Source organism: Hippopotamus amphibius, chromosome 3 (genome assembly GCF_030028045.1).
Source record: "Hippopotamus amphibius kiboko isolate mHipAmp2 chromosome 3, mHipAmp2.hap2, whole genome shotgun sequence".
Taxonomy (NCBI): Eukaryota; Metazoa; Chordata; class Mammalia; order Artiodactyla; family Hippopotamidae; genus Hippopotamus; species Hippopotamus amphibius.
This window is the reverse complement of record NC_080188.1, coordinates 160,176,751-160,203,611: the sequence shown is the minus strand read 5'-3', so window position 1 is coordinate 160,203,611 and position 26,861 is coordinate 160,176,751. Positions and strand designations below refer to the sequence as shown.

The 26,861-nt window shown below is 34.5% G+C and overlaps 1 protein-coding gene across 5 annotated transcripts in view; it reads right to left on the bottom strand.

Moving 5' to 3' along the window:
* The window catches only part of RCOR3 (REST corepressor 3), a 49,920-nt gene that overhangs the window by 5,581 nt on the left and 17,478 nt on the right, over positions 1–26,861 (bottom strand). For all 5 annotated transcript variants that reach the window (XM_057725801.1, XM_057725802.1, XM_057725799.1 and 2 more), the window contains exons 8-10: positions 19,251–19,469; positions 14,101–14,178; positions 6,177–6,234 (exon numbers count right to left, since the gene is read on the bottom strand). In XM_057725801.1, coding sequence (XP_057581784.1) covers positions 6,177–6,234; positions 14,101–14,178; positions 19,251–19,469 — 355 coding nt within the window. The remainder of the gene's footprint in view (positions 1–6,176; positions 6,235–14,100; positions 14,179–19,250; positions 19,470–26,861) is intronic.

Here is a 26,861-nt window from a genome sequence, read left to right as displayed (position 1 = left end):
AACTACTTTGCAAAGCCTTAAGGCTCAGACCACACTACAGACTTCTGCAGTCTGGCTAAAGATCTCAATCATGTACTGAGAATAAGTGTTTCCAGATATTAATGCCCTTAACCTGCAGGATGGCTGGGCCAGTCTGGAAAAGCTAGAGCTCCTTGGCAGTCTCCTCTGGACAAACAGCAGCCTCATCTGTCCTCCTCAGTGTGCTATGAAAAGTTGCATAATTTTCTCTGTGTGCCACGATATGAAAAAGGTTGGAAAGTACTATCCTATGGAATACAAATTACCAGCAGCATTACTACAATGTTGAGTACAGAGGAACTGCTCAGGAAATACAATTGATTTTCCTTCTCCATAGGGCTTCATTCTATTATTCTTCCCTAAGCTACAAGAGACAGATATGGCTGACTTCTTTATCACTTTCACATTCCCAGTGACGTTGCTCAACAGCATATTTTGGCTAGAAGGTGGAATTCTTAAGCTCTGTACAAAGTCAAACTTTAGTGAAATGCCAACTGAAGACTTACTGGGACTGACTCCTCCTTCAGATGAATCCCCAGCTAGGGTTCCAGAGGTCAACACAGCAAGGCAGCAGCGCCGAGCAACTAACTTTAACAACCTAAGTATATTAGAGCTACTTTAGTCACAACTTGTACCTGGGCAAAGGGTGGTCCATTTTTTTTCGCAGTTTATAAAAAACAAGGTTCCTCGTATCTCTATCATATCCCTCACAAGAACTGGTGCTAGAATGACTTAGGAAATTCTTATTACAAAACTTGAAATCTCTCCTTCATTTTCATCATTAAATACTGCAGGTATGAGAATTTTGCTATGCTTTAAAAAATGTTCACCTTGATAAAAATTCTAGGCACAAAAACACATAAAATAGGAATGCTAATATTAATGACCCTGAAAACCCTAATTTGTATTCTAATGATGGATCAACTTCTTACGGATTTCTCCAATAAACAGATTTTTATCTTCCGAATTATATCCCATATCACAGGCTGAATCAATAAAGTAATATTGTGAGACAATAAGACAGTACAACTATTCCTAATTAGTAACTCTATTTCCTTACGTGAAGCACTATCTCTATTACTTTTGATTAAGTGACAGTTCACTAAAGGTATCAAAAAGTGAAGTCAAAATCATCTAATCACTCATCTCAATATGAAATAACAAATAAATGTAGAACACTTTTTAAATCTCTCTAAAAAAAAAAAAAAAGAAAAAGATTAAATCTCTCTCTCTCCTCCTGAAGGTATAAAAAGCTGAGGTCCATTTGAATCATGGTTTTAAATTAAATTTGTGACCTTTAGGGCAAGAGGTAAGTTTTCAAAGGTTAGTGGAAAAAAACTTGAGAGAATACCAGAAGAGGGAAATTAAATATTTCCCAGGGATAGGAGAAAATTGTTTTCAGTCAAACTTCTAAATTTCATTTAAAAGTTACAATGAAACAATATGGCTTCTACAGTGGCAGATGAAGCTGTATAATCTTTACAATATATACTTCTAAAGTTTCATCTGAGAATTAACATAAAAATATAACTCATTAGGATATTGTATTATCATTACATTTTATTTTCCAACCAATGTTCTATATTACCCAACCCCCCTCAAAATTCATATTTTTAGAGCTTTGGCTAGTAAGATAGTTATTAAGTTCAGAAGCATTTGTAATATGGTGTTTCCCAACTCTGGACATGGTATTCAGACTTTTTTTTCTTAGAAAGAATACCATAAATCTGCTTTTGGTATGTTTAAAAAGTTATTTTTAAAATCTTATTTTGGACTACCAAAAAAAAAAAAAAAAAAAAAAAGCTAACATTACAGTGACAAGCCACTTCCAGGTCTAGGTAATGAAAATTTGGGTGATTTTTTTTTTTTCCTGCTTCTTACTCAAAATGTCTTAAAGTAAACATGTACTTAGCAAACTGGGAAATACTAATTTTTCAAAAATCTATTTTTGAAATAAGAACAGAGTGACATTTAGAAACTGCAGGGATGTGGTTCTTTCCTATCAATAAGAGATTAATTTTAAACTCAAACCATTCAGGAACATGCATTTCTTTTCACCTCCTGTAAATATCGTCAAGAATTCCTATTAAAGAAGGTAAAAAAGATATCAACAGCAGTGGGACAGTGATTGGTGCATCTGGGCAACGGCTAAAAGTCAAAATTATATATTCTCTTTCCAATCTCTAGCCTTACTCTTTTGAATCTTCCCATCTTCCTTGTTACAAGTTAAATTTCCTCCCGAAAATGCTGGGAATTTTGAATCATTAATTATCTGAAGCAAGTGCAGCAGAGAGTTGACAATTATACTTCTGGGCCTCCATTCTTGTGTATCAGTTATAACAGAGGAAACTCTCTAATGCAAACAGATACCTTTTAGATGGAAAAGTATGAATCTATCTCCACCTCCTTTTGATCATTAATGTACTGAGGATTATGTAAGGATTGGTACAATCCTTATGTCTTCATCAACAGCCAAATCTCTTTTTCCCTCTACTCTAGTTTTTTTTTTAAAGTAGGAGATAAAATTAGAAAGAAGACAATTTCTAGACTTGCAACTTCATTTCTCCTAAAAGGGAATGAATGTATAAACTACAGGGAGAAAGGGTAACATTTAACTGTAAGCATAACTCACTTGAACATAGCTCTGTCATTTCCTGTTTTATATGAGAAGGCAGGCAATATAAAAAAGAAAACTAAAAATTAAAGTTGACATTTTGATAAAATTAGAAAAAAATTTTGTTGTTGTTTATCCTAATATAGCACATATATTTTAGTTGGTGAGCATTTTTGTTTTACCATTAATGACTATGAAATGAATGCATTTAAGAGGAGACCTAAAATAAAAATGTCAAATATTGTATACCATGCTTCTGCTCCTATACACTTTAAAAGTAGATGTTTTGCAATATCATTTAAATGTACTGTTATTTTTTGAAAACAGCTAATAATTGTTCCATTTCACATGAGAAAAAAAATACCTAGAATCTAATTCCTTTCTTAATTCTTGCTTAATTAAGAAATGTTTATAATTAAGAAATGTTTATCATATAAATATAAAGATTGATTTTAGAATAATTTCTAAAAGCACCATAGGTTAGAAAAAAATATTTATATATATGACACAAACTACAAACAGGGATATTTCACCATTAACACAGATATGTAAAGACTATAATTGGTCTTACTATTAACTAATTTGTTATAACAGAAAATTTAGATACTCAAAGCTGAAACAGATTACAGAAATTATAGAAATACCATTCTTGGTAAGTACTTTAAGAGGATTAAATTAAATTAAAGCAGCATTTATAATATCCCACTTGGGGACTTTCAAAGAATATTATTGAAGTTATAACATAGCTAGAACTAAAATTAACATAATAAAGTGATAGATTACACAAGTAAAAGCAGACATTCTTATTTGTTCTGAGCATTTTTCCCCCTTCCAAACAAGGGAGAAAGAAGAGAAAATGGTTTATTTATTTAAATATTTATTGTCAAAATAATATTTATTTATTTAAATATTTACTTACTATTTAAATGGTTAGTACTTAGTTAACAACAGTATGAGCAGATGGGAAGTAAAGTGGGAAATATATATTTAAGCTTTAGGAAATGATCTTAATATACTTATTTGGTTTTAAGAATTAAAACAAAAAGCTTATTTAATAGAGTTATAAATCTCACTAGTGACACTAGAGTCAACATTTCTCTCTCTAGGTCACTGTAGTAGTCAACTACGAGCAAGATAAAATAAAGCACTTAACAAATGAACATCAAGTCAGAATCTATATGTAAAATGTCTTGAATATAAAGTTCTATATAAAACATGTTAATATCAAAACATAAATGATTTAAAACTGAAGTGGCCGTAAGAATAATATCATATAAGGCTTATCATAAATAAAGATTAAAAAAACAATTGCCTGCTAAGATAAGTACTTCTGGATTACACATGTTAAAATAAAAACTACAATTATGTACCTTAATCACACTGAGACTCAGGTACAGGTGACATCACTAAACGATTATACTATTTATAAGATACACTTTTGAGCATTATATAAATATATGGGAACATGAGGCAAAAATGGCACTTTTTAATTCTCTGTAAAATAATTATTTGGACACAAATAGCTTTAACTGTTTTATTTTATGTAACAAAAACAAAACAAAACAAAAAACCAAACAAAACCAAAGAAACCTAAAAACTCAAAGTGAAAATAAAAATTTCACACAGAGTCAAAATAAATATTCAAATGAAAACAAAGACATTAAGAGAGTGCTTTCAAAATTCTAAGAATGTGTATCTTTTTGTACAAATTGCTGCATTAGTGTAATTTATTTAAGGATTACTTTTTAAATATGCATAAAAATATAACACTGAATATCCCTCAGGAGAGAGGAAATGTTTGATTATTTCTATAACTACTCCATTCTTTTAATATTTATAAGCTGAAATAATGTCCACATATATAGCTCAAACTCTATATGTAAATCCTGCCACCGTTCTTCTCTTGAATACAGTTTTTCAAAATATCCAATTAGCCATAAGATTCAGTGGATCTTACCACTTAAAGGAGTACTGTAGAACAAGATCAAATCCTGATTCTGTACACAGACAGAAAGATTAACCGAGACTTCCTAGACGATTCTCTTCAGAAAACCCTTTCACTGGGATAATTTCTTATACGAGAGTACAGGACTAGTATATTAACCTTTAAGCAACTAAGTACTGGAAGACGGGGTTAAATGCCATCTATAGGCTACTACAATGAAGGGAAACAGGCTTTACATCCGTCAAAGCAATGCCTACTCAAATAACTATGTTAGAACTATAAGCCATAATTCTAAACAAATGAGAGACAGCCATTGAAAATACTAATTTTTTAATTTAAAAATTTAAACTGTCAGTTTCTAATTTTAAAACAGCTATTATTGAACATTATAAACTAAACTTTGTTCAGACTCACTCAGAAACTGAGTTCTAAAATTACAGATGTGCTCAATGCACATCCAGTACCCTGCCTCCATCGAATCAAGTATTTCTATTTATGAAATGACTGTGTTGTGCTGTATACCAAAGGGAAGGCTGACATTATCCTATTGGCACCCTCCTGTGACATTTTCAAATCACACTGGGTAATTCTTACTCTAATTCAAACTGCAGAGTCATCTATTAATCAATCTTTAACTACATTATTCTCATATCCGAATGATACTCACACAACATTTTTGAGTTAAATATGTTCTCTGTATTTGAATACTTGGAACTGTTTTAAAATATATATGTTTCACTGGGTCCCAAATCTCTTATAGTAGTTAACCTAGATTAAAAAGCTAGTAGTACTCAACAGAGGGCTCAGCCAGGAAGAAACAAACTGTAGACCAAACTTAAATCACACAATCAGTCCTGCAGATAATTCATCTTTAAAGGGAAAAAACCTACAAACCTAAATTAAAACATACAGTTTGCCCTTCTTTTAGTAATTCAAACACAAGAAAATCCAAGTTTCTAGAATACCCATGCTTCCAACTCGCCCATGGGTATTCATATCACAAAAAGTTTTCTGCCATACAATTCAACAAAGCATTCTTATAAATAGTGCATTTAAAAACTGTATGTGTAATATATATATCTTAAATCTCTTTTGTATAAATAGATATACTTAAAGTCAGGTTTTGAAGCATTCAGTGGCATATCTCTTAAGTAAGTTACGGTACACTGAAAGTTAAGCATACCATTAATATTTTCAGTACCTGACATTTATCAAATACAGAGTAATCAAGGAAACCAGAAATATATAATAGTTTATGCTTTTAATAATGAGTTATTGACTGATACAGTAAGAATGAATCCAAATGCAGGAATACTGAAGCAGAGGCCCCGGAGACCATATGACTTGTTCAAGCTTGTCATTACCACCATTTATTCAGTGCTGAGAATGCATTACGTGCTGTTCAAGACCCAAAATGCACACAGGCTCAGTATGTCACATCCACAAGTACAAAAGAGAATTCATGGTCACCAGGACTTTGTGGTGAACACAAGACTCCTTTCTTGATCCATTTCTAAAGGAAGGGAAGAACTACGGTAGTCACCTTTCATGACAAGTTATATAATTATTAACAACAATAACTGCTTATCTTTAATATACCTTGCACTGCTAGAAGCTGCTCCTCTGTGGTCCAACGGGCATTAATTTTCTGATTTGACTACAAAATTAAAGAGAAGTTTCCTAATGAGGATATGAAGACAGACATTTTCCCAAAGTGCTTATTTTTTTAAACTTTTCACCAAATCACAGACAAGAGATTACTAAAACTCTGATTTATGAGGATTTCATTTTTATAGGAATTAAAAAATATATTCTGAATTACCTTTTACCAGCACAAAAAGATAATGAAAGAGAAATGTACCAATTTGGGAGAATGAACAACATTCGCACTTACACTTTAGTCGGAAATACCAAACTGAGAAAACCTATTAATCACTCATTTTCCAACTACAATGTTCCTATCATACATTTCAGATGTTAATTTTAAGAGACTTTGTTTTCTTTAGAGAAGAATCTGTGACTCTCTCCAAAATGTCTTCTCTTCATATTTAGATTAAACCTATCCTTACGTCGTCAAAAATAGTGTTGTATAAATTAACATAAAATTGCAGATCAAGCCTATGCCCTAAAATATTTCTTTAAATTTCTAAAGCAGAGAGTGACCCACTATAAGAAGAGATTTTCCCCCCAAGACCTCCTACATTTTTCCCAATATTTTTATTTAAAAAATTTCTAAGTTTAAGATTTTTCTATGGCAGAATTACAATATTAAACACCTAACCAAATTTCACAAGTGTATACCCACTGCTTAGTTATCAAGCGCCTTTGGCAGTAGATGGAAGGACAGAAATAAGTATATCAGCCTACAGAGGTTTGCAATAGAAACTGCCCAGATAAAGTGGCCAATATAATACATGCACGTGCTGGGCAAAACAGAAAGAAAGGCTTCCTCTGAGAAGGGGTGTTTAGGTCTTATCTCACTCGTAGTCTTAGCAATAAGGGTTTCCACAGTACACAGAGGTTTTGGGTAACACCAACTTTCTCACCATGAGTGAAGAGGTATAAGCAAGCATTTGGAAGAAAGAATGAAACAAAAATTCAAAAAAAAAATTGTGAGAGAAGAAAGAAAAAAGTAAAAAAAGACCTAAAGCAAAGGAAGAAAAAACCTAAAACACAAAGCATTGAATTCCAGATGATGAGGTTAAAAAGGGATAGCAAGGCAGGCCAGGCAAAGCAGATAAGTCTCCAGGTTAGGATACTGGTGATAAGGCACAGGAATAACAGTAAACAGGCAAAGGAGAAAGAGGGGAAATAGGACATACAGAAGCAGTAATAAGGGTGAACCAAGGCTAAAAAAAGTGAAAAGAAAAAGGAGATGACAGAGGAAAAACTAGCAATTTTAAACATATTGTCCCCCAAGAGGAGTAACAAGAATGAAGTGGGAGCTAATATTCTGAGTTAATACTCAGGCATTCTGATGCTACCTTGGCTGTGAAAAGTAGACAGAAAAGGTCCTTGGTATCCAAGGATAATTGGTATTGGAATCTATTTAAAATAGGTCCAAATATTTCAGAGTAAATGGTAAAAAAATAAGGGATTGATTGTAACTTAATCTGAAATATGAAACTAAAACTTAAGAAAATTAGTTCACTAAAAAATAGTTACTGACTCCACTTACACGCTTTAATTTTATCTTTTGGCATAACTTTCCTGACTATACAATGGTATAACATTCTCTAGCTCTGAAATTTATAATATGAGCATAGAATACAGGTCATTTTTGTTTTGAAGACTTCAACAATTTTCTCTTAATTCTTTGTTACTCAAATTATTCTTTTTTAAAGTGTATGTCTGAGTCACCATCCTTTTTCTTTTTTCTATTGTTAATTTTGCAAGTGATTTAAACCCATTCTCTTGTACTTTCATAGACTTCATGAAATTTCACATCTTTTGCAAGGCTTATCATTTCATTTTGTATTTGCATTGTATTAGCAAGAGAATAACAGAGAAGGATGTTGCTGTGATAGATGGGAAGGATAACAGCTAAAGTTAATTAGGGAGAATTGGTGAGTAGAGCCTAATTGTATAGGTGCTCAATTCCTTAGTGAATATTTTCTTACTTGGTAACTTTTGCTTTTCCATGTATCCCTTAGATTAATGAGCATTTGGATACTGAGGATCTCTTGTAATACTACACTGCAAGCTGTTCTTAGGATTAAAGTTAGGATATATGTAGAATATATAAAATGATATATTTAGAAGATACGTAAAAAACACCTAGCATGGTGCCTGAGCAAACAGAAATTAAAGTTGATCAATCGATGTTTGTTAAAACTGAAAGGCAGAAACCGGAAGAAAAGGTAGCAAAAAAGGGAAATAACAAGCACTATGAAGACTTTTTTTCAGCTTACAAGCAAATCAGGAGATGGGATGAACTCAAATAACTATTATTAAAGTTTAAAAGTACAGAGCGTACTGGGGATTCAAAGATGAGAGGGGAAAGTCAATATGATTAGAATGGGGAAAAAGGAAAGTTGAAGGGGTGGAGTCTGAGATGGGTTTAAGAACAAGAAGTTTCTGAAAGGCAAAAAGGAGGAAAAGGCATACCATGACAGGGAACAAGAGGATTTTTGTCAGGAAGAAGTGATAAATAAGCCTGGAAGGCTGGTGATTTTTAACTAAACCAAAATACGGTAGGGACCACTTTTGGAAGTGCCATAAAAACCAAGGTTGATGCGTTCATCATACTAGACTTAATAAGCAGTTTTGGGGGGGAGGGGTGGCGGTGTAAGGAGCAAGGAGAGAAGGGTAGGATTATAAGCAGAATAAGACTTTAAGCCTAGAAAGCTGGAAGAAGGGTGATGCTGTTAAGGGCTCAGGATTTGGGAGATGTGGGAAGGCAAGGCTAAGATGAGAAATTTAACTTGGGATACTCTGAAAAAAGGTATTAGGCAGGAGGCTAAAATAGATTTATCTATTCAGACACATTTTTTTTTAAGTGTCTGGAAAATGTTTAGGAGGGAAAACAATGGAGTCATCTTATTAAGATGTGAGGTCCTAAAATCAGCCTGCGAATTTTTTCAAGCTTCTTTTTTTTCTTCCGAAATTACTCTTGAAATGTTCTTACAAAGGTAGCCATGGAGATAGACACAGTCTCTGAAAAAGTCCACATAACCAATTATTCCTTCAGCGTTGGAATGAGCCACTAGGTTTCTCAGTTAAATCCCAGATGAAGCCTGTGGCTCGAATTTAGGATAGTAGTGAATGAAAAATATAAATACTTATTTAAATACCAGAACATCATTCAGTTCAAGGAAATGCTCAGGAGGCATGTGGAAGCTAAAACTAACTAAAGGAACAGTGGATTCAGTTTCCAGCTTATAACTGCTCACTCTGGGGCATACACTCAATAAATGGAGTTTAGGTAGAATTGCCAGCACTATTGCACTTGCTATTACTAAACATACTCTGTCTTTTTTATTTGGCTGAATAGCTATAGTTGAATTTATGTCATTTAAACGTACATATGATAATGACTTTAATATAGTGAAGTGATGAGACTATATGATATTTCCAAACAGAAGAGAAATGAATTCTGAGGATAAAAATTTGGAGAATGTCTTTATTTATGCAGAGAAAGAAAAATTACCGCTGAGAAGGGAAAATAATAGTTAAAAAAGAGAACATAACCTCTCAAAAGTTAAAGGAAGAAGGAGGGCATCACTATGTGAAGAACTCAGAAAGAGGCAAGGGAAATGAATTAGAGTTGTAGAATTTGGTTATTAGCACCAATGTTACCCTCTAAGAAGAAGCTTCAGTGGAAAAATGCAGAGGGGGAGTTGAAATTGTATGGAATTAAATAGTCTGTGTTACAGAATGGAAACAGTGGAAGAGAGGGAAGACTGTAGGAGAAAGAGGGTCAACATTTAAAAAACACATAGGATTCCTTTACGTTACTGATTTTTATATTTTAGATCCAAGAAACTTTGATAGAGATTTAACTTAAGGAAAGGACAACTAGACTGTATCTAGGAATCTAAAACTGTGTGGTAGTTATGGTTAGCTCTGAGGTACCACTGAGAACATTCTTTTGCAGAAAACCCCAGTCTGAAATCCTGTTGTTTTAAAAATAATAAAACATTAATATAAAACAATCCAGTATGTAATAGTAATAATAATAATGGAAAAGGCCCCAAAGAGCCTTCTAGAACAATCTATGACATCCTTAGTGAATTCAGCATCTTTACTGCATCCTTCCCGTGCTAAACTATCTTCACATCTTTCCCATTTTTGTCAGTAGTAGATCCATACTACCCCTGACTTGGAAGAGTCTGAAAAGGTCACCAAAACCCAATGTTGAAAATTCCATCCAACATCCATAATGAAAGGATGTCACACATCTAGGCATGAATATATCCATAGAGTGGGAAATTTCTAGCTTCAAAAGCACTTCTTTTTTCAATTTCTTCCTTCCTGGATTCATTAATCTCCTTGCCACCTACCTAGTTCCTCCCAAAACAAATTAAAGCATAACCAAACATACCACCACTGCCCAAAACACTCTCACACACTTTCAAGAAGATACATTAATTTCTACTTTGCAATGTTCTCCAGATTTATCACTTACTGTCCATTCCTACAACTAATACCTGATACTACTAGTACTCCTTTACCATTTACTTTATCACTCACATGCTTACTATTTTAGTAGCTCTAAAGTTTCTAATTTATCTTGTATAACATTGCCAAGATAACTTTCCTAAAACAAAAATTTCTCATTACATCCTTCCTAAATTGAAGAAGCTATAGGGTCTTTCTATTTGACTTAATTTAAAAGGCAAACTTCTCTTCCTAGCTTTCATAAAGACTTTTTGTTTTCACAGTGGTCTTGCCCACTGATCTCTAACACAAAGAAGTCCCTGTTAAACTCAACAAGGTTAACATCTCTCATACACCCTGTGCATTCAACTTCTACAGCCAAGTCTGCCTTCCCAAGTAGACAATATGCCTCTTGAGAAAACAGTTTTTATATTTCCACTGAATTCTCAATAGTAATTAGCAAAATAATGAGCACATAATAAGTGCTCAGAGAATATCCATTGCTTTTATTTTTCCCCACTGGATTTATATTTTGAATGTACTGCTCAACACCAAACCATTGCTCATGTTATTCCCTCCACCTGCCCTTTTTGTATGTGCAAAACTCATCCTGCAAACTTCAGCTGAAACTTCTCCCTCTAGGAAGTCCTCCCTGATTACCCTAGTTGCAGTGAATAATAGCCACTTATTTTCCTAAGATCTTTACTTATAAATCTATAACTTTAATCAGTTTGTCTTATAATATCTAGACTATAAATTCTTCTTTTAAAAAGTAAATGGAAAAAACCTGTCCTTCCTCCTTTTCAGGTGTCGCCTCTTCCCTGCCACACAGTGCCTAATGCAGTGCCTTACATGATACAAGTGATCAACACATACTCAGGGAAGGGAATGGACTTTTCTCACCAATTTTTTCCCTAAATGAAAATAACAAATACAACCAAATGAATAAGCAAAGCATCTTGGTAACTGTTTATTTTCAGTTGAGTTACACCATTTAGTAGCCTATTGTTTAAAAGGTTAATAAAATTCTTTTATTAGGTATTGGGGAGTCATTTTTTACGTTAGGTACCAGCTAACCTAACGGTAAAAGGATAGATTACATGATTTTTCAAGGTCTTAGGTCTTTACTATGACTGTTAATCTACTGCTTTGAAATATATCCATTCAGGTTGCTCTCCCCTATAAAGCAATAGGAACAATATGATAAATATACATATATCCTGAGCATTTTCTAGATGATAATACATATATACATTTTTCAAGTCATGTGAGTTCAAAATCAACCTCAAAGTAATATACAACCTTCAATGTATGGATTGTAGTGTGTTAAGATTTTGATTGTTTCATTTTGATCATTATTTTTACAATAAACCAAGAGATGTAATAAATAACTTCTCAACCAATAACTGCATTTATTTTTTTTTAAGATTTTTTTTTTTGATGTTGACCATTTTTAAAGTCTTTATTGAATTTGTTACAATATTGCTTCTGTTTTATGTTTTTGGTTTTTTGGCCTTGAGGCATGTGGGATCTTAGCTCACCAATCAGAGATGAAACCCACTTCCCCGTAATGGAAGGCGAAGTCTTAACCACTGGACCATCAGGGAAGTCCCCCAATAAGTGCATTTAAATGTGAGAATCTAATGTACACTTTTACTATTATATGAAAACTTTCAAAAGTAAGAGGCAGCACAGCATTAATCTAGGACAGCATGGCATTAACCTGGACTCTAAGAATCCGAAATATAGCTAGAGTTAACAATTTACTAGATGTGTGATCTTGATCAAGTTAGTTAATCTCTCTGAGGCCCAGCTTCCGCAAGTAAAATCACAGTATTTACTTCATCTACTTCTTTGGACTTATGTGAACATCAAAAGAGGCAGCATACAGGAAAGTTATAAATGCTATTGTACTTTCACATCTTATTTTATATAATGTTAATGAATGAGACTATTCTTAAATTTTCTGGAAAATTTGAGATTAGAATTTTATTTCCTTGAAAATGTGGTAAACTTTTTCTGTAGTGTTGTCTTGGCCTGTTGTTTTCTTATGAGAAAAAAATGTTCACTGTTCCTTCAATTATTTAATGCTTATAAATTATTCAGTTTTCTTTCTTTTTAAGATAATTTTGGTAAGCCAAATTTTCCTAGGAATTTCTAAGATTTGTTTAAATTTTCAAACTTACTGGCATAAAGTTCTTCAAGATAGTCCCGTAATGTTTTCAATACCTGCTATATTTTTTAATTTAATTTTAAAATTATAAGCTCATAGGCATTTTAAGTTTTCTGCTTTTATGCATTTTATAATGCATTAATTAAATATTAAATTAATTTCAATATAAAATTTAAAATAAAATTTTGTTGCAATAATATAAAGTAAAGCAGTATTCTTTGTATTACACTATCTTTATTTAAATATCACCAGAATGTTTGTCAGTTTACCTCTGGGTTTGGAATGAGATATTAGTCTATGTATATTTCATTCTTTTCCATTACCTAACCTTCTTCAAAGACACTATTCAAAACAAACAAAAACAACTTCTTTCATAATGATTCTTCCTTTCTGAAAGATTCTAACGAGTAAGATGGCATATGAAGTACTACTCTTCTGCCTCCCCCCATCCCCTCATACATATTTCCTTTGTAGAGAATTTCAGTCAACCTGTGATTTGGGGGGAAAAAACATCCCATTAGGACCAAATAGGATTATTTGATTATTACATACATAGAAAGGCAAGTCCAGGATATGAAGCATAAAATAGGAGTCTTAAAAGAGAGAGAGAGAAAAGAGAAAAGACTTTATAATAGTAGCGTCTGTAAAAAGATTTGATTGGACTTTATGAGCATTCAAGTACACTCTTAGTCATCATAAATATAAAAAACATTTTAAGTTTTAGCTGAAGTACAAGCAAGACTTATCTTGTTTTTGGATTTCATATTTTCTGGGATATGAGTACAAGAATATAAGTCCACATACTAAAATCAACCAAATATCCAAAATTAAAGCAAAATTTTATTAAAACTACTAAAATGGGCTCCTTTTCTTGTGATCTTTTCTTCCTGTTACCAATATACACAGGTAGGAAAGGGTTTTGAACAAACATTGCTATAGACCCCAAAATGCACTGGCTTGTTCATCAATGACCTTCTAGTTTCACATGCACTGGGCCTACTAGTATAGCTATTTTCCCTAATTACTTTGCTTGATAGGAAGTGCTAAGGACAGGAATGAAATGATTTAACTTAAATCATTATCCAAGTCTCAAGAGCCTATCTAAATGACAAAATAGAGACATAATAAATTATCCATGTTAAAAAACTTTCAAAGTATTAACACATGTAACCAAAATAGTAGTTGAACACTGGATAACTCAAAGAACAAGGTTTCACCATACTTAGTCACATATACTCTTCGATAACATACCTCAGGAGGTTTGAATTCTTCAATTCCACCTTCCATTTTCTGTTTAAGTGCACTGTTTACTTGCTTAGCATTCTGAACCTTCAACAGAATAACCCAAAATGTGAATCAGATCATGTACTTAGGTGAATTTTTGAGTATTCAATAAGTGAAAAGGACATATATCAAAACCCTGTTAAATTTCAGTTCGGGAAGATAGAACACTTACCACACTTAGGGTGTGATACAAGACCCATTCGGGCTTCCAAGGTGGTGCAGTGGTAAAGAATCCGCCTGCCAATGCAGGAGACATTGGTTCGATCCCTGCTCCAGGAAGATCCCACATGCTGCAGAGCAATTAAGCCCATGCGCCACAAGTACTGAGCCTGCGCTTTACAGCCCGTGAGCCACAACTATTGAGCCCATGTGCTGCAACTACTGAAGCCCACGCGCCTAGAGCCCGTGCTTCGCAACAAAAGAAGCCATGGCAATGAGGAGCTTGCGCACCGCAATGAAGAGTAGCCCCCACTCACCGCAACTAAAAAAGAAAGCCCGCGCACAGCAAAAAAGACCCAACACAGCCAATAAAATAAATAAATTAATTAATTTTAAAAAAAGACCCACTCAAGTAACATACACATCAACTATATACATATCTAACAGACTAACTGACACAGTTCATAAATCATAGTGTTTGAATATCTGTAACAACGTCTCATAATCCAAAACAATTGGTATATATAGGAATTAAATTCCACCAATATTTCTCATTACCATAATGCTTTGATCAAATAACAATTATTCTAATAAGAATAATGATGACAGTGGATAATACTTATTAGGTGTTTATTACGATAAGCATCATTGTCAGTGCTTCATATGTAATAAATCACTTAATTCTCACAACTACTCTGTGACGTAAGTACAATCAGTTCTGTTATAACCTGACGTGCATTCTCAAAAGCCACTATACTATGCAAAATTGCACAATAAAAACCACAGGGCTTATGGGGAAAAGAAGCTTGGGATACAATACTCAAAAACTTCATCAATGACGTGTAAGAAAGAAACCTAATAAAAATTATAGCACAGTTTTTATACATTCTAAGCAGTAAAGCAATTCATGAGTGCTACAATAAAGATGATACTTTACTTTAAAAGGTTGCTTACATAATCGGGTGTCAAAATAACTGCAACTTATGAGTTATTGGGAATGGTACAAGAAGGGTTATTTGAAATCAGATGGAAAGTTTTAATACCAGATGTGGATATGGATGGCACATACAGAGTGATCTGAGGTAGCTGGTACACATCTGAAGTGTGTAGGCCTGTACTCAGTTAGGTGTAGTCTTTCGTTAACAAAAATCATAGGTAAGCAAACGCAAAAGTCACATTATGTTCAAATTGTTCCCTAGTATATCAATTGTGTTGGAACAAATTCATGGTTTCAAAACAAGCATTACAGCAGAATTGACTCTATTTCTATTGTAACAATTTAATGATGAGGAAGGTAAGGCACAGAGAAGTTAAGAAACTCCCAAGGCTATAGAAATAGGAGGTAGAACCTGATTTTGAACCATGCCAAGTTTTAAACTACTGTTCCACTAGCAATTTTGTTAATCTCTACCTAGAATATTAAGGGTTAGGATTTTTCGTTTGTTCATTTGTTTACTTTTTTTTCCTATCTTTGTTTTTCCAGTATGGACAATCTGATACTTATAAAGTGATTTGCAAAAATTTTTTTTATCTGAGATCTTAAAAACACAGCTAAAGTGTATAAATCTAGGTTGGTTCAAATGTGGTTAGTTGATCAGCCATGTTAGATACATATACAGAGATAAATTATGAACTCTCAGTTTTTAAGGATTTCATAGATTAGTGGGGATATAAACAAACATAAAAGTACGATAAAAGCTAAAACACCTAACCTAGTCTTAGAAGGAGAAAGAAGAAAGTGTGTTTGTATATGTGTCAGCAGCTGTGGGTCATGGGGGAGATCAGGGCAAGTTTTCCAGAGGGGATAACACCTAAATTGAGTTTTAATGGATTAATAACAAGCAGGTAGACAAGACTGTGGGGAAGGAATGTCTTCCAGGTAGAATAGCATTTAGGAAGACAGGCAAGCCCTAAAGCAGGGGCAAGCAGTTAGGCTGGAGCCAGACCAAAGAATTTGAATACTGCCTAAAGATTGAAGGAAACAGAATTTTTAAGCAAGGGAGCAACATAACCATGTTTGCCTTTTATAAAGATAATTTCAGTAGTAATCTGGAGAACAGAATGGGGTGAAGAGGATAGAAGTTAACGTAACAATCCAAGTGAGAAATGTTGAGGACTTCGATTTAAACAGTAGAAATGCGAGTGATGGTGGTGGTGGTACACAGTGATGGGTTAAAGAAATAACTTGGAAGCAAAATCAAGACATCTTTGCTAACGATTGTAGAGAATTAGGGAGAAGGAGGAATCAAAGATAACTCTTTGGTCACTGGCTTGAGTAACTAAGTGTATGTGGTGCTAGTCACACAGACAGGGAATGCAAAAAGAGGAACAGATAACTAGTGGGCATGGAATAATTCAGTCTGGACACTGCTTATGAAATGTGTCTGGGGTATAAAAGTGGTAGAATTTGCAAATCCAAGAGTGCAAATCTTTACTATGTTACACATCAAACAAATATCCAAGAAAGGAACTTAAAGCTTTAAAAAAGTTCCTTTATCAAAATCAATAAAAATAGTCTTAAGTGAAGTAGTAGTGTTGAGGATTAAGTATGATTATAGGTGACTGAGTACATTTTATTCCTTCATTATTTAAAAAAATTCTGAGCACTTTAAAAATACTTCAGGCAAAGTGTTCTGGAAATTTTCTAAAGAGAAGGAATGCTGTGGGTTGGGAGATGGGAGTCTTGCATACATTTAAGGTCTGACTAAAGACAAAGCATTCAGTCAAATATATACTATACATACTCGAGAGTGCAGGGTCATAAAAGTCAAAAGAAAGGAATTCTAAGAAGGAAGAAGTAGTTGTCAAAAGAAATAAGAACCAAGAAGAGGGCATTAGACCTGGCAACTTGTTCATAAACAATCTTGAGGTAGCTTTCTCAGTGGCATAACTGGGATAGGACGTGGGGCAGAAACTAGACTGGGAAGCCTCTAAGTGGTAAGAAAGCAGAGGAAACTAATGTGGTAGATATTTACTCAGGAAGTTTGCTGGAGAAGAAAAGAGAAATATAAAAGTAGTTTGGGTGAGTAACCAGGGTCAAGGGATAGAGAAATCTGAAAGTTTGGGATAGAGAAAAACTATTTTAGTCCCATACTGCCCTGCTGCAAGGTTCTTACATTATATGTGAAGTGGCATAATATTAACTCTAAGGATGCATATTGTAATATCTAAGCAAGGATGACACTGTAAGCTAAGGATGCATATTATAATCCCTAGAGCAACCACTGAAAAAAAAAATACGAAGAGATAAAGCTGAAAAACGTAAATATGACCATGTAACATCTCTTTTAAATCTTTCAGTGGTTTCCTAACTCATGATGAATTTTAAATTTCTTAACATGACCTTCCTATAAATTCCTGTCTAGCTCTGCTGTAACCTGCTAAAGGCAAGTAGAAATTAATGAAGAGCTTTAAGATGAGTCATCTTGATTATACCAGTATTTTTTTTTTAACTTATTTATTTATCGGCTGTGTTGGGTCTTTGTTGCTGGGCGCGGGCTTTCTCTAGTTGTGGTAAGCAGGGGCTACTCTTTGTTGTGGTGTGCAGGCTTCTCATTGTGGTGGCTTCTCTTGTGGAGCATGAGCTCTAGGTGCTTGGGCTTCAGCAGTTGTGGCACATGGGCTCAGTAACTGTGGCTTGCAGGCTCTAGAGCTCAGGCTCAGTAGTTGTGGTGCACAGGCTTAGCTGCTCCGCGGCATGTGGGATCTTCCCGGACCAGGGCTCAAACCCATTTCCCCAGCATTGGCAGGTGGATTCTTAACCACTGCGCCGCCAGGGAAGTCCCTATACCAGTATTTTAAAAAGATAATAATGCTAACAATGTGTAACATGGAATTGAAGAGAAGTCGATAGCAAGGAGAATCAACAAGACAGTTACTGCCAGGTAAGCGGTGATAAGGGCCTGAACAAGGGTAGTAGGGATGAGATTAAGAATAAGGGGACTGATTTAAAGGAAATTTCAGAGATAAAAATCACATAACTTACCACTTGTGTTTGTGTGTGTTGGGGGAGTGGTAAAGGCAAGGGGTGAGTCAAAGATGATTCAGATGTTTCAACAGAAAGGAGCACAGAAAAAAATCTTTTGGGGGTTAGATGAGATGTCTAGCAGGTAGCTGGAAATGTAGCTATAGAGCTTGGGAGAAAAGCCACAGCTTGAGAAGTAGACTCAGAAGTCACTGGCAAATAGTGTAATGTTGGTTAATTTAGACCAAGAAAGTACAGACTTAGAAGTGTAGCTAAAACAATAACAGAAACAAACAAGCAAATAAATAATGGAAAAGATGACTGAAAAAAAACGGAGACCTAATAACAACCATTAATTGAGTGCGCATTATGTGCAAGGCACTAATGTTTTAAGCACTCACCATACATTATCTTGTTTAATTCCTCCCAATCAAAATATTATCCTCATTTCAAGATGGGGAAACTGAAGTTGAGAGAAGTTAAACAGCTCCCCTTTGGTTGCACAGGAAGTAGACAGTGTAACCAGGGTCAGAACTTAGAACCACTGACTCTTAACCACTACCTGATTATGATAACAATACTTTTAAATAATACTGCTGCTACCACTACTGGTAATAATGATGGTGATGAAGAGGGCAGGCCTCGCTGAGTATTCAAAATGTGCCAAACACTGCTGAACAATCTACATGTATTATCTCAAATAGTCCCCAACAACCTGTGAGAGAAGTATGCTCATCATGCCCAATTTTATAAATAAAAAAACTGAAGCTTAGAGAGAGTATTATTTCCCAACATCACAGAGCTAACAGGTAGCAAGCTGGGATTCAAACCTAGAATAGTCAAAGGCATCTTAAATTTGGAAACAAGGTAAATAAAAAAGCAAAGCCTATGTAGATGGGTGGCTGAGAAAATCTGCAAAAAAAATTGTTCACTGAGGTAAAAGTATATAAGCAAAATGGACAGAATAATCAAAAATACGATTTTCATAAAATACCTGACGTTTTAAAGAGATCAACTCCATGTCCAGTTGCCTCAGGATGGTGTTGGCTGCATTGGGACTACAGGAAACAGCTACCACATCTTCCTGGGTTAAATACATGCCCTTAGGTGGACGGCACTTAGAACGCTGAGAATGATGGCGGTGTTGTAAACTCTGATATTCTCTCCTCCCAAGTCCAATCTTGCTAGTTTGGACAGGTTGGTCAGTATTGCCCTGCAAGAATAAAGACAGAATAACAGGTCATTTGATTTTTACACATGTATAAACTGAAAATAGTCTATTACTAGTAGAAGTATCTGTTACACTAAGTATACCTACAAAATACTTCTAACCAATTATATTACATATGAGTCCAAACTTACATACACACAACTACTCATCAATTAGGGGGAAATGAGCATATAACATAAAGTATCTTTGATTAATCCACTCAGTAAAATGTTTGGTTTCCATGCCCAGAGGACTACGAACAAATGAAAACAGAAGGTGGACTCTAAACTATTTCTGTTTGCTTCAAGATTTCAGTATATTTTCCCTCAGCAGTAAAGGCTGGGGGGCAAAGCTACAACTTATTAAGTGTAAAGTTTTAAAGAAAGTAAAGAAGGGGCAAATTAGGAATCATGACAAGTGGCAGATCAGACAACTGGTAAAAAAGAGCTAACACTTCATTCTCACTTTAGAGTTGTTGAAAGAGAACTATGCCTCTAAAAATTAGAAAGGGCACAGGATTATTTTAATCCTAACGACATTTCTAAACTCCAAGCCTATTTATCTGTGAATAAAATAAAGTTTGAATTTGCATTTTGGCAAGGTTAGAAAAGTTCTAATAATCATCACCATGAACTCAAGTAGGATTTCATTATTGCTTGCAATAATCAAAGTGTGATGTAAAAATACAATGTTACTCTGTGCTTCTGAGACAGGAATCCATGAGAAACTGTGTCCATTAGGCTGAAGGCTATTTCACTGAATAGATTTAATAATCCAATAAATCCAATAAAAGGAACTCTGAGTAAAAGTCATAAAATAATTGTATAGTGAAGTATAATCCACTCTGTTGCTTACAACTCAACTCAAAGCAACACACTGCACATTTGACGTTCAGGGAAACTCCTCTCAGTATAGCACTCCTAAAATTGCTAGATCAAGTATTTTTTAAAAAATCTTTTAAAATTAATTTCTGAGCTGGCAGAGAAGTAAGGAAATCCCTCAGAGACCTGAAATGATGAGAAAGCAGGAATCCAGAGGGATAAGCAAGGATGCAGGAGCTGATGTTTGCCCAAAGTGTAGGCATCAATGGACAACAGGTGCAGGGCACAGGAGTTAAAGCCAGAACTCTGGAACGGGACTCCATCATTGTGCAAAGTAGGAAAAATGCCCCTGCGCTGCAGAGGGAGAGGATGATTAAAGAAAGTCATGCCTACTTCATCTCTGGCTGAAAGGAAAGGAAAGAAACCAAAAAACGTCTTCCTTGAGAATCCCTAATCACAGGCCTATATTCAGGTAAGTTTGGGGACTAAATTTATATGAACCGTCCGGCCTGAAAAGCCCCAAATGAAAAATTTACTTTAAAGTGTCTCAGGTTGGTAGGGCCTTCAGACAGTTAGTAGAAGTAAATGCAAACTATCCTTAGAAGAATGCACTTTAAAACCAGGTCTCGAAAATTTTCAACAAATGTGTTCCAAGGAAAATGAGCTCACAATCAGAAACTGCCAAAGAAGACTCATGAGTGAAACACAGCAGAAAACAAACAACAGAATTACATCTGCAAAGATCACAAATATTACAATTACTAGAAAAGGAAAATTCGTTGAATGTGTTATATGTGCATAAAGAAACAAAAGGCAGAATTTAAATATGGAGTATTCTTATAAGAAGTAAGTCTGTCAAAACTGACCAGGCAGATATGCAAAAGAACCAAATAGAACCTCTAGAAATAAAAAACATTATAAATAAGATTAGAAACTCAATGGATAGGTTACTTAGATTAGACAGAGCTCAAAAGAAAATTAGTCACTTCAAAAACACATATGAGGAAAAATGCCCAAAACATAGTACAGAAGTATGGAAAGATAAAAGGATGTAAAATATGAGTGGTTAAGAGACATGTGAAAAATTCATTACATTTCTAAAAGAATTCCCAAAAGAAAGAATAGAGAGAATGAGGGACACTCTATATTCAAAGAGGCAACCAATGAGAAGTTCACAGAACTTAAGCTAGGATTCAGAAAGTACAAATGAATCCAAAGCAATTTTAAAAAAAGAAATCCATACCCAGATACATCAAAATGAAACTACAGAACACTAAGGACAAAGAGGAGATCACAAAAGCAGACAAAAAGAAAAGCTAAGTCACCTCCAAAGGAATGATAACTAGCCTGACAGCAGACTTCACTAAAGCAATGACAGAAATCAGAAAGTAACAAAATAGTATCTTCAGATAACATCTGTCAGCCTAGGAGTCTAACCTCAGCAAAACTAAGGGTTCAAGAACAAGGAAGAAATAGACATTTTGGACATTTCAAAACTGACTATGTTTACAATCAATAGATTCTCACTAAATTAACCTGTAAAAGATACACTTAAGAAAAAAGAAAAATTATTTTCAAAGAAAGTTCTAAGATTCAAGAAAGAATGGTGAGCAAAATTAATTTTAAGCATGTGGGTAAATCTAAACTAACACTGACTATATGTTTAATATGAGATATTAAAAAAAATGTAACTAAAACTTGACAAAAGTAGCATATAAATCAAGAGGGTAGTGGTTGAAGTCAAAGCATCCTAAGGGTCTTATATTAATCAGGAACTCACTAAAAGCACCAATATTAGACTTTTAGTTAAATATGCAGGATAAAACTTCCAGAGTACACAATAAGAATAGAAATATAGAAACATTCCAAACTAGCAGAGTTTTAAAAAAAAAAAAAAAATCAAACAAGAGATGGATTCTTAATCCAAAAAGAAGGCTGTAAAGGATAGGAAAGAAAACCAGAAAAAGCAAGTCAAATAGAAGGTAAAAATAAGAAAGAACAAAAATACAAATATCTATGATTATGACTGGTATATAGGGGCTAACCTCTAGATAAAATATAAAATCCCATCTATATGCTCCTGTAAGACACATACTTAAAGATGTGAGGACACAGAAATGTTGAAAGTAAGTAATAAAGATATACCAGGCAAACACTTCACAAAAGAAAAACAGAGCTATATCAGACAAAATAATCTTTAAAAGTAGAAGACACCAAAAGAGATAAAGGATCATTACATATTGATAAAAGGTTCAATTCAACAAGATAAAACAATTACTATGCACCTAATAACAATAGCTTCAAAATATAAAAAGTACTGTTTCTCAATAATCCATCAGATAAGCACATAAATACCAACAAAACCAACCCTAGCAAGTAGGCAAGCAGTAACAGAATATCAATTTCAACATGTAACTGACAAGCTTCAATTAAGACACATTAAAAAACCTGTGACCAATAATTAGGGTATATATTACTCTCAAGCACACAGGGAAAAACATTTATGAAAATTCAACATTCTAGACTTGGAGGTTTTAAAACATATCCTCAAATTCCTGAACATTCCAACCACTGAGAAGTGGGACTCTCTATCCCATTCTCCTCGGTTCTGGACCAACTTTAGTAACTCACAACCAACAGAATGCAATACATGTGACACTGAGTAACTTACAAGGCTAGGCCAGAAATGGCTAGGTACCTTCACTTGGTGCTTTGGGGATGATTACTTTGGAAGTAACCAGCCATTACTTAAGAAGCTAGAAAGGGACCACCAGGCTAGAGAGGAATGCTAGCTGACAGCTAGTATATCAACTATCAGTCATGTAAGCAAGTCAGAAACCTTCAATAACATCCTACTTGATGTTGAAACATAAAAATCATTCTCTCTAAAGTCAGGAATAAGATAAAAATATCTGCTACCATAACTTCTCTTCAACATTATACTGCTGATTCTAACCAGTTCAGTAACGGAAGAAATAAAAGGTATTGCAAGCATTGAAAAGAAATAAAACTGCTATTATTTTCAGATTAATATCAACCTCCATATAGGAAACGCAAACTAATCTATAAACAATTAAACAAAGATTTCATTTCTCTCCAGATTCAACAGAATATCAAGTAGTGCTTTCCTACTTTGAAGTTTGAGAGCAGAAGTCCAAAAATAGCCAAGAAGTTTCTCCTTAAGAAGCACTACCAAGTACTTGGACTTATCCTAGCAGCTATCAAGACTTACTATAAAGTTATAGTAATTAAGACATTGTATGACTGACAAGGGATGTTTAACTGACAACAGGGGCAGGCTAGAGAGCCCAAACATATATAGAAACCTCATCTATGATGAAACTGCCACAGCAGACCAGTTCAAAGAGATGAACTCACTTCCATATTAGAAAGTAAATAAATAAAAACGGGTCTCTATCTCACAACACAAACAAAACCCAATTACTGACAGATCAAGAACTTAAGTGTAAAAATGCATAACTTTAAAACAAAGAAAACTATAGAAGAATATTGAAATTTTAATATTTACATGCTTTTCATGAAATAGCTGTTCATCAAAGCATGTAAAGAGAGTAAAAAAAAGATAAACCAGGAACTGCTAAAAGATCTCTACAACACATTTAACCAAAGAATTAGTATCCAGCATAGATAAGGAATTCAGTAAGAAAAAAAATTTTTATGCATTCTGTCTTTAAGAAAAAGACAAAACCAAACCAACAGATAAAAAACAAATACACAAACGCTGGTACAAGAATGTAAAGCAATTATATTCCAATAAAGAGCTTAAAAAAAAAAGAAAAATACATATAAGCATTAAAAAAAGACACAATAATAGACAATAAACAGATGGAAAATAATCAGCGCTATTAGTAATCTGATGAATGAATTGAGAACACAATGAGATACCATTTCAGATTATCAGACTGCTAACATCTTCAAAGTCTTATCGTATAAAGTACTGGCAAGGAAGTGGATAATGAGTACTCTCATAGCCCAAAAGAAGTACATCAAATGCAGATGCCATTACCTAGGAAAGTTAAACATGGTTATACCCTAAAATAGAGTAATTCCACTCCAAACAACCCTAGGGTATTATCACTCGCTAAGTCACTGTTGACATTTTGATGGAATAATCTGTGCTGCGCATTTCAGGGGAGCTGGCACCCCTTTCCCACCATATGCCAGTGGTGCCCATCAACCAAAAACACCTCCATCATTTTTAAATGCCCCTTATGTGGCTGATACTAAACCTAGCTGAGAACCGTGGTCCCAAAGGAACCCTTATATATGTGTATCTAGGATATATTCTTATCAGTATTTTTCATAATAATAAAAAGCTAGAAACGATGTCCATTAATTAGAGAGTGGATAAGTTGTGACATATGTATACAACGGAACACTATAATACAGCAATGAAAATGAACTGCAAAAACATGCTGGACAATAACAAAAAAATGCAGGTAGTTGAATACATACAATATGATTCCATTTAAATCAAGTTTGAAATGGACAAAACTAAATGTGAGTTGCTCAGAGATACATAACTTTGTGATAACTTTTTATAAACTATAAAAAAAGGAGTGAATAATTGATAAATTTCAGGACAGAGTTTCCCACTGGAAAGGGAGCCACGCAATAAAGAAAACATACAGAGGACTCCTGTTTCTTAAGCTCAGTCATGGACACACTGGTGTTTGTTTTATTATTATTCTTTAAATTGTACATAGTCTATGGTATGTATAGTTCATAATTTTTAAAAGTTAGAAATAAAAATCTTTCCCTATAATGTGTCAACAACATGCAGAAGCAGCTATAAAGATGTGCGTTAAAGGCAATGATATATTATCATTCCTTGCCTGGTGTCCCTGTCACCTGTGATAGAACAAAGAAATGAATGAAGCTGCTGACACACAGTGCCAGCCCTGGACCACAACCTTGCAGTATGTTTTTAACACTTTTTAACTTTTACTCCCCTCACTGTATTTGCTAACAAGATGAGATCACAGGCAAACAAAAGACCAACTGTGTAAGTATCATCTCACATAGTTGGACAAATGTATAATGTTCCACATACACACATTTCCTAGATAACTAAACCCAAATCCCTAATCTCTCTTATTTGTACAGTAATTAAGAGTTTATCAAGTATAGTCTAATCTGTTAAAATAAATTTGACTGAAAGCCTACTATGTACCAGGCCCTGTAGTTAAAACACAACTCTTGCTCTTTAAGAGCTTACCACCCAGGGATAGACAGGAAGGTGAGGGGAGATCAGATGTAAACAAGTACCACTCAGCTCAATGAGTACTGCAGTGGATTTAAAGAAAAACAAGGAGGTGGTCAATTCAACATAAGGCACAGGAGAGTTCACAGACAAGCTACATGTTGCAGAGTTATGAGGAATTTGCCAGGCAGATTTGGGAAGAAAGGGAATTCTAGAAAAAACAGACCAACAAAGAACAAAAGCCAGGGAACTAAAACACTTACCTGAAACTCTCAGTAATGTGAAACAAGTGGGGTGGGGCAGGGAATGCCTAGCTAGAAAGGCTGTGTTTTATCCTATGGACAAAGCCATGGAAAGGTTTCAAGCAGTAAATTTGGTTTTAAAAGACTGCTTTGGCAGCAGGATAAGGGGTGGACTTGGAAGGTGTGGTGCAGAGTCTGGAGGTATGGAGATAAGGTAAATTAAGGTAAGACAGGAGATGTCAGTAATTCAGAGAAGAGATGAGAACCTAAGAATAAAGCAGTCATCTAGAAGACCAAAGAGAAAAGAACAAAATTTACAGTTATTTGAGAGAGAGAATTACAAACAGGAATGACAAAATGAACAGAGTAATTGAGAAAAAGAAGTCACTAAAACCAAGACACAATGGTTTAAAAGGTAGACAGGAATCACAGAATGGTGTTACAAAAGTCAAAAAGAGATTTTGAGAAGAAGGGAGGAGTCAATCACGTGAAGTAACACAGGAAGCACAAGGACAGTACACTGAGTAACCAGTTGCTGGATGTGGCAGTCAGGGGGTCACTGCTGAGCTAGCAGCAGTTTCAGTGAAGTAAAGGGACAGAAGTCTGACTGAAGCAGACTCAAGAGTGAAGTAAGGCTAAGGGGGACAACTGTGTCTAGACTGGCTGAGAGATAGTCATGCTTTTACATGGAAGACTGGAGCATACTTCTGGGCTGCAATGAAAAGGTTCAAAGTATGGCAAAGAGAAGGGGTGACTGATGGTAAAGGTCCCAGAGGCAATATGAAGGGATAGAAAGGATCAAACAAGCAGCGAAATTATACAGAACAAGGGGAGGGACCTCTCTTACTGTGAGAGGCATTCAGCACAGACTTTTCATTCAGTAATTTCATATTACCGGATTTGTGACATTTTAAAAGTCTGATCATATCAAGCACCAGCAATGAGTACTATGTAAAGTACTAGGGGATACCAGGTGTCTCAGTGTTAATGAGGCCCTGACTTCAAAGAGTTCACAGCTTAGTGGACAAAATACAATTATTTTAATATAACATTCTAAGTGTAAATACACTCAGATAAAAAGGGTAGTATGGTAGCACAGATATTAGGG